This window comes from Caloenas nicobarica, chromosome 13 (assembly GCF_036013445.1).
Source record: "Caloenas nicobarica isolate bCalNic1 chromosome 13, bCalNic1.hap1, whole genome shotgun sequence".
NCBI classification, from domain to species: domain Eukaryota; kingdom Metazoa; phylum Chordata; class Aves; order Columbiformes; family Columbidae; genus Caloenas; species Caloenas nicobarica.
In genome coordinates, this window is record NC_088257.1 from 381243 (window position 1) to 393446 (window position 12204).

The following is a 12204-nucleotide window of genomic DNA, read 5'->3' on the forward strand; positions in this document are numbered from 1 at the left end:
TTATGCATATGCTAATGAAGTGTGAAAATCAGCCAAATAACAACTCTCTGTAATCGCTTAATGTCCCCAGAGCGTTGTGGCTTTTTTATTGTTATTATTTTATGATTTGTGACCCATTCTGAGTCATGTTTCTGCAGGGCGTTCTTCCAACAACTGAGGTTAATTAGTATTTTAACTTTTTCCCCTTCCGAAAGAAGCCCAAACATGTGCTCTCAGCCTGCAGTGCAGTTTGCATTTTCCATTTGGAATTAAGTAATCCCCAGATTTTCATTACGGTGGGGAGCAGCTTCCCAGCACAATTGCTAAAATACACGTCATGACCCTGGGCTGGCACCAGGGTAAGGGACCAGGTCGGCCGGTGGGTGCCCTGCAGCTGCTTTTGCTGCGATGGCCGTTTGGGGGGTGATGCTCCTTGTCCCCCCCCGCGTCCCTGTCCTCGGGCTGCAGCACCGTCTCGCCTCGCATGGCGACAGCCTCTGATCTGCCCAGAGCGTTTCTGCAGAGCATTAGAGCGTTTGTGGGTTCCCCAGCTCTCCCGTCGCTGCCATGGTGGGAGCCCGCAGAAGCGGTTCTGTCGCACACAGACTGTGCCGACAGGCAGCAAACCCCTGGAAGGAGGATGCCGCAGTGACAGTGTCTCATCGGTCACCGGGAACTGCTGTGCCTGCCTCCTGGCGTGAACCGATGTCGAGTGCCGCATCCGGACGCTGCAGCGTCCCACCCGGGGTGCGTGCATGCGGCTTTCGTGGTCCCGGTCCCTCTGTGTAGCAGAGATCGTCCCGGGTTCGTTAGCGCTGCAGGGCCCTGCGGGCTCGAGGGGCCGGGCTGGGCTGGCAGTGGTGCCGGTGTCCCCAGAGCTGGGTGGCCTGGCTGAGCGCTGGGCCAGGCTTTGGGTCTGCTCCGTGTGCCGCCGCCTCGCACACCCGCTGCCCCCTCGTGCGGCCGCTGCCCGGGGTTCGGGGTCGTGGTGCTCGTGGTGCCGCCGCGTTCCCCGCGTGTGTGCGGAGGGGTCGAGCTGCTCACCGCTCGCCAGAGCTCTGTTCAAACCAAGCGTGGAAAAGGAGTTCTCCACCTTTGTTGTGAAGAGCCCTGACTCTTGGGGAATGATATATTCTCTGTGCACTGCCTGGCCCTGTCACGTAGCAGGGTCATTTTCTGTATTTGTCTCTGTATTTGTCACTAGTTTTAAAGTAAACAAATCAATTTTCCATGCACTCCAATTGATTCTGCTGCGTTACTGTATTAATTGTAAGACCTCACTAGGAAAAACCAGGAACAACCAGGTTCAGCTGTGACTGTGGTTCCTGCACTGTGGCACGTGAACAATGTCAAGATTATCTCAGTCTAACAATTTTGTCCAAAATATTTTGTTCTAATACTGCCTGGGGAAGCACTATGTTTAGCTTCAGCGATACAGCCCCGGCACCAGAAACAGAGCTCCAGCAAAGACCTTTAATTCCCTGTCAGAATCAACTTAATTAAATCCTATCTGACCGGGAGAGGATTGTCATTGGATCTAATGAATGTCCATGCTTCCATTTGGAAGCTTATTACATCCCAGAGTTTACTTCCTGATAACAAGCAAGGTTTGTCTGCCTGTTTCCACTAAGGTAGATTAAAATAAATCCAAATAAATTTTCCTTCCAAGAGGACAAAATCCATGGTAGAACAAGTAATTAAAACTGCAAAGCAGGGGATGGTGGTTGGATTGGTGGCGGTGCCGGGGTGCCTCCAGCACGTTCCGTGTGCGAGGGGTGTGCTCGGAACCGTCGCCCGCAGAACGGCCGCGGCATGTTGGTGCCGGCAGGTCCTGGGCGCGCATCGGCCCGGGCTCGGCTGGCGACGGTGTGGAGCGGGAGCTCAGCCCTGGGGGTGACCCGCTCACACCCCTGTCCTGACCAGAACCCCAGCAAGCTTTGTGGGGCCCGCCAGCGGAAAAGTGCAGGAAGCTTCTGAGCTCCAGAGTGCGCCCGACGAGACTGACCCGCTCGGCTCGCTGGGGTCCTGGTGTTTGCACACTTCACTTGGTAGAAATGGACAGCCCGGTCTGTGCTGATGAAAAGGCTTCGCCGGAGGGTGATCAGCAGGTGCTTCTCGCCGTGGATCACTGAGGGTCCTTCAGTGTTCTCTGCAGACACTTCTTGCAGATGCTGGCGATGAGTAGCAGCCCAGCCAGGATCCAGCTGTGGACATCTTTAAGCTTAAAGACATTGGTTCTCCCATGTTAAAGATGAATTCTTGTTATCGCAACCTAGCAGATTCTAAAAATAGCATGACCGTGACCCCTCCGCTTCAGACGCAGATTGAGTAATGATTTATCACTCGTGGAAGTAAGCAAGGTTATTTCTTTTTTCGGCAGAGAGGTATTCCAGCAGTGTATTAGATCCTTATCTAAGTCAGGAGATGAGCAGCACAGCCAGGTGAAATTCCTGATCAGTTTCAATAAGAAATATTTGTTATTTACATTTGCAGTTTGTAAACCGAGTATTTTTCACTTTATCTTACTTCCCAGCTCTCCGATGGCGGGATCGCGGGCAGCCCGGGGCGCCCAGCGCCCGCTGCTCTGCACCCGCAGCACGGGACGGCGGAGCCACCGCTCGTCCCTGCCCGTGTCACGCTGGGATGGGCAGGGCTCTGCAGAGCCCGGTGCCCGTCACATTTTCTGAACCATTACACCAAATGATGCTGAATGCTGCTGGGTCCAGAAACGGACATACACTGCGGCCTGATACCAGCAAAAATTGCAAAGGTCAAGAGATGGACTCGTTTATAGCTGTAATCTCCTTTCCCTGCTGCACAAATTATTTCTAAGCAATTCATTTCAGTGGCTCAGGACATCACTTAATGAACCCAACACTAAATTGAAAGAAAGGAAGTTTAATTAAAATACTGCATGGAAAATGTCTTGAGACAAGCTGTTCCAGGGGCAGATTGAAAGTGATGGCACAGACATCCAGCTTCCGTTGGAAGAAATGTTAAAGTAGGCAGAAAATCTAGTTCATGATGAGCTTTAAACCGAGCAGACAGAACGTGTGCTGTGGACTGGCCCCGTGCAGGGGCTCTGTCAAGCTCTCCCTGGGTTAGTGCGGGTTTTTGCACTGTGTGGTGCGGGGTTTGTGCCCCTCGGCGGTGCAGCCGCTGTGGGGGTCGTTTCAGAGCCCGAGCACCCGGTGCCGCGGGGGCAGCAGAGGGAACGGGGCGCGTCCTGAGGGGGGACCTGGCACAGCACCGGTCCCCAGAGCCGCTGGGGATGGCGGCAGTGGGCGCCCATGGGCCATGTCACCTCCTGGGGAGGGGGACATGCGCTGCAGGACAAGCACAAGGACCTGCAGGTGATGGGACTTGAGTGAGGTGCAGGAGAGATGCTCTCAGTGTAGCACTGTGGTGGCTGATGTTGAAGGGACTTGTCCCGTTGGCCGGGGTGCGGGGTGGCTCTGAGGGAGCCGGTGCAGCCCAGTACCTTGGGTGGCATCGCCCGGCACCGCTGGGCTGCAGCTGCTCGAGCCCAGCGTAAAATAAATCCTTTTGTGATGCCTTCCTACTTGACACAGTCCCAGATGTTGGATTAAGCCATCTTTAGCTGATTAAATTCAAATCTATGCAACAAATGCCAGGGACTGTCTGTACATAGCCTTAGTGTGTTTGCTTTCCCCTAAATATAGAATTGGGATATGAAGCACATCCTTTCAGCTGCCAGCCCTCTCTGCAGGCTGTGGCATCCCTGGTCGCTCTCCTCGGAGGCAGGTGATGCAGGGAGGGCTCAGCTGCTCCTGGGGAAGGTGCTGGTTCCGTCTTTGCCGGCTCCATTCCCGGTGTGCCGGGAGGAAATCTCTGCAGCGGTGGCTGCGTGTTGTGCCGCCTGTGTTCCAGGGGCACCAAACCGGAATAACAGGACAGAGAATGACATCAGTACAAGATGATAACGAAATTTGGTCATAAGCAGAAAACAGCTGCTACACATGAGAGGAAAGCTTGCTGCTTCCAGATTTTACTCAGCTGACATTTGGGTACTTCTAATTCAGATTTTTAAAAAATCAATAGGTTTTGCTGGTAAGCTGACAGATGGCTTCGGCACGCTGACCAGAAAGATAGAACGTGTGGCACGCTGAGCATTTTGGCAAAACATCCATTCTGGTGTCTGTGCACAGACCCTTTTTCTGTAGTAACCGTTGAACAGTGATACACATGAATTAGGGTTTCCTGGATTTTCAAGGCAATGTCTTGAGATGCGTGTGTGTACTGGCAATCGGCCGGTTGCTGTAGTGGTCAGCACACTGTTGATCTTGCTAGAAAAGCAAAAGTCTTTGTATTCCTGCTGAGAATAAGGATCTTTTAAATACAAAGAGCTGGGTATTGTTAATATCTGTGTATTTGTGTTTCGTGTGTCAGCTCTTCAGATTTCAGCAGCCAGTGATGTCACTGGAAAGTCCAGGTTTTCAGAAGGTGTTTGGAAGCCAGGCCACTTTCTGGGTTGCTTATTCCTTTATGCCCATGAGCGAGAAGTGCCTGGATGGTCTCATGATGGAACTGGTAGAGAGCCCAAGGTTTGTAGAAATCCTTGGGGTTTGTAAAGGTGTTAGCGTGGAAAGGGTGGAGGACCTGATTGATGTGCAGGTGCTTTTTATAAAGTCTGATTTATTTTAAGAGTGTATTTTTGCAGGTGGACTTGCATTTTCTGTTACGATTCCCAAGCCCAAGTCAGCCACATTGAGGAGGTTTTCTGTCTTTTGCCTCTCAGTCTCTTGGCAAAAGGACGGCAACACGAACCCTGCAGCGAGCAAGGCCAGAGCGCAGTCAGGGGCGGCCTGGGGATGCTCTGGCGGAGCGAGCTGCCCGGCGGGTCTGCAGGGGGTGCGGGCGGTGGGTGCAGCTGCGGTCGGACCCGTCGCTGCCCGGCCACCGCAGGAACGGCAGCATGTTGTGCTTATGTGCGTGTGTGTGCGTGCAAGAGGAACAATGTGGAAAAGAACAGTTAAAGAGAAGAAAGCTAATGCAGGAAATGATGCATTTTAGTAATCGCACAATTCATGATGGGTTCTGTTTGCTTTGAAATTACAGCACTCTGTAGAGCATGTTTTGTCATTATCTTAAGCACACTCAAGTATGTCCTTTCCACCACAATCAGGGTTATTAAGGTGGCAACTTTAAATCTTCCATCACGCATGAGCTGCGTGCACATTTGCTCTGCGCGGGTGGGCACCGCAGCCTCCGCAGCGCCTGGGCGTGTGTTGGAGCTCACGTCTCGCAGGACAGCGGGGCGAGCAGGAGCCGGTGGACGGGCCCGGGACGGGCTCTGGTGTGGGGCACGGCCCGTCCCCGCGGCAGCGGCTGTGCCAGCCTGGCCAGGGCTGCCCCGGCTCCCTGCGGCTGCACCGAATGGCACCTTGTGAGGAGGTGGGAGAGAGGTGAATCCCCGTTCTTCCACGCAGGTGAATCCCCGTTCTTCTTCCACGCAGGCGCCTGGGGAGAGGCTGCGGCGGGCGATGCTGCAGAGGTGCACTGCGGGAGCTACCACATGGAAGTTTATTTCGTCTAGGTCAGTAGCACGAAATTATTCTTTGCTGTAACGAGGGCAGAGAAATTTTGAATGTGGCAGTATTTATAGCACTTAAATCTGGGAGAGTTGTTCCATTTTGGGGAAGAGTAGCAGCTGCTGCTGGCTCCGCAGCATCTCATTGTTGCGACAAGAAGCCGTACGCAGGCAGCGGAGCTCAGTGGTGCGTCCAGCCCTCCCAGAGCTGCCGGCAGCTCCGACCCCGAGCTGACTCCAGCCCGACCCTGCAGAAAACAGGGTTTGCGGTGGGGCAGAGGATGAGCCTGGGCTTTTCCCCGGGGATGGAGCTGCTCAGTCGTGGTGTTTTTCCAAAAAGCGTTTCCTCCCTCCGTGCTGCAGCCCTGGCCCGTCTGGGCCGTGCCGGGCTGTGCTACGCGGTGTTGCCGAGCAATGGCGTTTCAGGGCATTTTGCTGATGATACCAGATCCTTACTGGGCTTAATGCAGCGGAATTGATTTCTGTTTGCCAGGCTATCATTCAGCTCAGCAGGGAAAAAGCAATGCAGATCAATCACGTGCGATTTTGCATGCCATTAGATCCCAGTTTAACCTCTGCTGTGCTCTTCCCGTCCGCTCCCCCCACGCTGGACCACAGTTTGGGGCAGGACGGATGTCCCAGCTCAGCCCCGCGTCACCCTGCGAATCGCACTTTGCCCGTTCGAGTGGGACTCGGGTGGCACGTCCCTGTCCCCTTCCAGCTCCGTAGCCCCGTCCCGTCCTCCATAGCCCATCTTCTGTGTAGCCAAGGGGCCCTGAAGTCCTCGTTTTGCCTCCTCACTAACACTTTGTCCCAGGCAGGGAAGAAAGCTGTGTTCGGGTGTTCGGATCAGCTGTTTGCTCGCTCTGCCGGGGTGCAGACCGTGAGCCGTGGCTCTGCCGCTGTGCCGGGGCGCGGGCCGGGTCCCGCTCCTGCGGGGATGCTCGGCCTCGAGTCGTGGGAAGCGTTTCCACGGTGCCCTGGCCATCCCAGAGGAGATGAACCTGTAACGCTCCCTGCAGCGGCCAGGACAATCCTCGGCTGTTTTCCTGACATGGAGCAGGAGGGGGTGGCCCCAGAAGCATTTGCTGTTTCTTGACCAGTCAGCACCAGTGACAGAAAGACACGGTTGGCCTGTTTGCATTTGAGACTGGCATTTGATTGCATTGGGTTTGTTTTGTTTTCTTTTTTCTTTTGTAGATCTGAACTTGCAAAATTGAGAGCCGGTTGTGGTTGCTTTTAAAGTGCCTTGCAGTGTTCAAGCTTGCATGTTGGTGTTTTCATGACTCCCCATCAAACTCTGCAAGTCTGCATTTAAAGCTCGACATGCAGTGTGAATTCCTCATCGGTGACAGCATGTGCATTTCAGAGTTATTGGAAAACCCTGCTCTTTTTTTTTTTTTTTAAGAGAGGCAGACAGAAAGGGAAACCCAAGGGATCTCTTTTAAACAGCGGAATGCAAAGAGCCTCACAATTTCCTGAGCAAGAGAAGATGCACAGGGTGTCACTGGTGTTTGGAGGCAGGAGTCCTCCTCGGGGGGCTGACAATGGTGCTGAGTTATTCAGTGGGAACGTGGGTTTGCGTCGTCCTCAAAAGCCCTTTCTGAGCTCAGGGTCCCCCTGTCACAGGACGGTGGGATGAGCAGATGGTTCTTCACCCGCACCGAGACCGTGGGTGGGCTCGTGGTCCCACTCTCCCGTTGCCAGACGTGGCTGTGTCCTTCATTTCCCTCCCTAAGCCCTTTAATTTTTCATGACCTCCTTGTGCTTTCTTCATCCACCCGAATGGTTTCAGATGTGGGTTGTTCTCCAGTGAACAGCACCCGTCAGCATGCCGTCCGTTGTCCCACCGCAGCGGGCTGGCGGGGGGTCACCGTGCAGCACCTCGTTACGTTCCCGCATGGGAGCAGCATCCCCGTCCGCCCGGCAAATCCCGCTCTGCCCTCGCTCTGCTCGAGAGGCTGGCCTGGGGGGAGGAGAGACGTGTTTACAGTGAGTTATTATCTCATGCTTATCAGCATTAAACTGGATTCGACAGCTCATAGCCTGGGATTTGAATGGTCTAAATCCTTCTTCGTTTGGCAGCCTGGTTTGCTGTTATTTGTGGTGCTTCCCCATTTATTATCATCTGCAGAACTGAAGGCTTTGTGTGAGGTGCCATCCGCCAAGTGATTTATACAAATAATAGAGGAATGGGTCATCGGAGCCGAGCTGCGGTGACGAGTCCCCTCCGCAGCCCCCCAGGCGCTCGGTGCCCGTGAGCTGGGGACGGCCCGGGGCCGGCAGAGCTTGGAGCTGCCAGAGGAAGGCAGAGCTGCCCGTGGGGACCTGGGGCAGGAACTGGGTGAGGGTGGCACCTGCACAGCTCCTGGTCGTGGTCTGAGCGCCGCCTGCCCAGAGGAGACCAGTCCCATGGGAAAGCAGCCGCAGGGGTGCCCGGGATCGGGTCCTTCGTGCTCCTCCTTCCCAGGCTCCCAGCGTGTTCCCGTTTCTCGCAGAGAGCGTCTTCCCTCCACGCCGGGAGGGAGGGCTGTGCGGATTATACATTTCCTATTTTTCTGATAAAACTATAATGCTATGGTGGAAATCAAATCCCGTCTTCAATATTTTTAGCATGAAAGCGTGAAGGAGCACTGATGCCAAGGGAAGGGAGGATGGCAGGTGCTGGCGGAGGGGAGGGTCTCCATGGAAACTGTTTTCTTTAAATTCCCGCATTCGGGGCACTGAGCGTGTAGGAGGTGATGAAGGAAATGAAAAAGCAAAAAGAGAGGAGCTTTTTTCCTTTCTGGTGTCCCAAAACTGCTGTAGGAACCTTAGGTGAAATGGGTGTAAATTATTGATCATTTCAATGTGAATACATGTGAATTTTAGTTAATAATCACCCTGTCGCGTCTCTGCAGCGCGGTGGGTGGGATGAGCGGGCAGCAGCCCCTGCCCTGCACCGGGCCGAGGTTTGTCAGGAGCAGGATCGGGTGTCGCTGTGCTCCCGATGTCACCTCCCCGGGCCCCCCCGCGGGTGTTCTCCAGGCTGCTGGTCCTGCCCGGAGACCTCGGGGAGCAGGGGCACAGCCGGGCCCACGGCTGCCCGGGGTGACGCTCCCATCCACGGCAGCAGATCTTGGGTTGGCTTGAATACTTCCGCTCACAAGAGGGTATTTTTAATTGCTGGTTTTTTTAAGGTATGAAAGTGTGTTGTTAGCCAGGCTCTGTTGTTATCCTTGTCTGAAATCCTGAGGGCGGGCGCGAGCGAGCTGTGGGTCCGGGAGGGTCTGTGGACCCGCGTCCCTGTCCCCGCGGCTGCAGCACTGGGTGCCCGTTGGTGGGGGATCTGGTGCCCGTTGGTGGGGGATCCGGCGGTGCCCGTTGGTGGGGGATCTGGTGCCCGTTGGTGGGGGATCTGGCGGTGCCCGTTGGTGGGGGATCTGGTGCCCGTTGGTGGGGGATCTGGTGCCCGTTGGTGGCGGCCCCGGCGGTGCCCGTTGGTGGGGGATCTGGTGCCCGTTGGTGGGGGATCCGGCAGTGCCCGTTGGTGGGGGATCTGGTGCCCATTGGTGGGGGATCCGGCGGTGCCCGTTGGTGGGGGATCTGGTGCCCGTTGGTGGGGGATCTGGTGCCCGTTGGTGGGGGATCCGGCGGTGCCCGTTGGTGGGGGATCTGGTGCCCGTTGGTGGCGGCCCCGGCGGTGCCCGTTGGTGGGGGATCTGGTGCCCGTTGGTGGGGGATCTGGTGCCTGTTGGTGGGGGATCTGGTGCCCGTTGGTGGCGGCCCCGGCGGTGCCCGTTCCCGGTGTCTCACAGCTCTGCTGACACGGTGATGCAGTCAGCAGCAGGCGCCGTCTGAAGAATGTCTCACTGCAGCACAGAAAGTTATTTTTAATTCATTGAAAAGTGAATGACCTAAAACCAGCAGCTGGCGATGGAGAAGATTCAATAGTGCAAACCAGATACATTTTCAACTGAGTAATTTTAGAAGGACAAAACGTGCCTGGTGCGAGGTGCGCGTTGGCCCTGCCTGGCCATGGCCTCTGCAGTTCCTCGGCCGCTGCAGCAGCTCCTGTCCCAGGTCTGTCCCCGCGCCCGCTGTGTGACACCTGCTGGCACCCGGCTGGGCCGGGACGTCACAGCGACGCTCCCTGACGGGGAGGCCACCCGCTGCGGGAACGAGCAGCTCTGCTGGGACTGGGGCTCAGCCCAAGCTGCTGAGCCAGGCTTGGTTCCAAACAGCAAGTTTCTCAGCGCTTGAGCGTGTTTGTGGCTGTGGCAGCTGTCTGCAGCTGGGCTGCAGTTACCTGGGAGAATGGGAGATGGCTTTTGGCTTAACTTTTCAGGAATGTGTTTTTTCTTGTATTTGTCAGACCCAATGTCCTTTCCTTGAAATTGCAAATTGGTTTCTGATTCTGCAGGATCCTCGACGTCTGGGGTGGGATTTGCCCTGTCTGGGTGTTCCTTGCCTACCTGAAACAGGTATTTAAAAATACCCGTCCTGCCCTTTGGCAGACATTCACTGAATGTGGTGATTGTGGGAAAGAGACCTGTATCAGGTGGATGTGTTGTTCACTCACATTTTGCTAATTTAATTTCTGAGGTTCTAGTTTGACTGCAGCCACTTTGCAAAAGTTTCCCTCATGCAAGACACTTCATAGGTCCTTGCTACTCCAGCCCACCAGCTGAGCAAATCCAGCGTTAAAGACCTGGGTGGGTGTGAGAGAGGTTTGTTTCTCATAGTAGATGCTTGTTCAACAGCAGCATCAACCACATGTCCATGCTGTGGGAGCAGGTTGCTCATCTGTTTTGTTCCGTCAGACCCGAGTAATGTAGCTGCGGGTTGGGTCGTGTCGCGGCGCAGGAGGGAAGCGCCGGGCGCGCAGCATGGGGGACGCGGCTGCACCGACGGGGGACGCGGCTGCACCGACACAGCCCGGCCGCCCAGCCCGTGCTGGATGCAAAGTGGGGATCCAGAGGGCAGAGGCCGTGCATTGCGTTATCTGGTGCATTCACAGATGTAAACCTGTCGGCAGAGATGTGATCTGTTAAAAGAGTGTGCCAGAACAGAAGCAACCAAGAAGTATGTGTAGATTACATTGCCTAAGGGAAACCAGAATACAAACCACCTCAAAACCTTCCAGGACCTGTTTTCCCGATTGCAAAAAGGAAACAATATTTAAGCAGTAGTTCAAACCAGCCGGGAGGCAGAGCCGTGGCCGGAGCGCGCAGCCGGTGTCCCAGCCCCGGTCGCACCGGGCTCTGCCCGGCCCGGGGCTGCACAGCTGGTGGAGCAGCTGGACTGCGGAAATGGGAGGGACAGAACTGCAATTCCCGTCAGCCAGCGTGGCGGGAAGGAGCTGACGGTGATCACAGCGGAGCACCGTTCATTGCAAAATCAGCCTTGCACCCAGCGCTGGGTCCCGAGCCCGCGTTAGTGCTTGCCACCTCGGTGCTGGCGCAGAGCTGTGCTCCCGGCAGCGGGGGACACCAGTTGGGCAGTAATTGCTGTGGAATTAACCTCCGACATTCTTCTAAAAATAGGCCAATAAATCCAATCAGTAGCAGCTCTCCTGCTTGCTTTGCCTCAAGGGTAAACACTGCAGATTAAAGCATTTACAAGTTACGGGTCCGTAAGCATTTCCTCGCTTCTGCCCGTAACCGCGGCCGAGCGCCAGTCGCTGCTCAGGGGTTTTGCCTCCTGGTGATGGCACTTTGGTTTGTGCGGATGGGGAGCGGCGTGGGCATGGCGGCTTTTGGGGTGACAGAGGGCTGAAAGGCGTCACTTTAGTGTACCTTGGTACACGGTGGGAGATTCAGCAACAGCCAGAGAAAACTGTCAAAGTTGCTGTGGTCACCCTGGCTGCTCTGCGCCCCGGTGGAGAACACAAAGGTGTCTTGGTCTGCCTGCTCCCTCCTCTGAGGGGGACGAAACCCCTCCCGGTGTGGAGCAACAGGGTCCCCTCGTGCGGGCACCGTCGGGAGGTGCCAGGTGGCACCGGACGCTCCTGGGTCCTGGGAACTGGTTGTGTCACCCAAAGTGGTGAGGCAGCTCCCCAGGGTGCAAAGGGAGCATGTCGTGTTGTCCCGTGCTGTCCTGTGATGAGCCGTGCCGTGCCGTGCCGTGCCATCCTGTGCCGTGCCATCCTGTGCCGTGCCATCCCGTCCCGTCCCGTGCCATCCCGTCCCGTGCCGTGCCGTGCCGTGCTGTGCCGTGCTGTGCTGTGCCGTGCCGTGCCGTGCCGTCGGCAGTCCCTGGGCTGCGTTCGGCCCAGCTGAGATGGGAACACCCTGAATTCGGCCATCAGGGTACAGGAGGGCGTGGGGGCAGGAGCACCGAGCAAGTACTTGGTTCATGACAGCCAAGGTCCAAAATGCTGTGGCCATTATTATTACAGGCAACAGAAAAAAGGAGATTTATGGAGATCCCAGAGGGGATGAAGGGCTGACAAGGCATGTGGCTGTATGGGAATAGTGCTTTCCAGATGCCTGTGAAAGCTTGTCTGCAGTTCCCTAAATTGTCTTTGTCTTCTTCTTTCCAGCTGACATCATCTCTACAGTAGAATTCAACCACACCGGAGAATTACTAGCAACAGGGGACAAGGGGGGCCGTGTTGTAATATTTCAACGTGAGCAGGAGGTAAGTGCCAGTGAATGCAAAATGCCCCTTTTATCCTTTTAAGATAAGCTTCC

General features: G+C 55.6%; 1 protein-coding gene across 2 annotated transcripts in view; it reads left to right on the top strand.

Moving 5' to 3' along the window:
• The window catches only part of PPP2R2B (protein phosphatase 2 regulatory subunit Bbeta), a 70358-nt gene that overhangs the window by 40181 nt on the left and 17973 nt on the right, over positions 1-12204 (top strand). For both annotated transcript variants that reach the window (XM_065644139.1, XM_065644140.1), the window contains exon 2: positions 12054-12151. In XM_065644139.1, coding sequence (XP_065500211.1) covers positions 12054-12151 — 98 coding nt within the window. The remainder of the gene's footprint in view (positions 1-12053; positions 12152-12204) is intronic.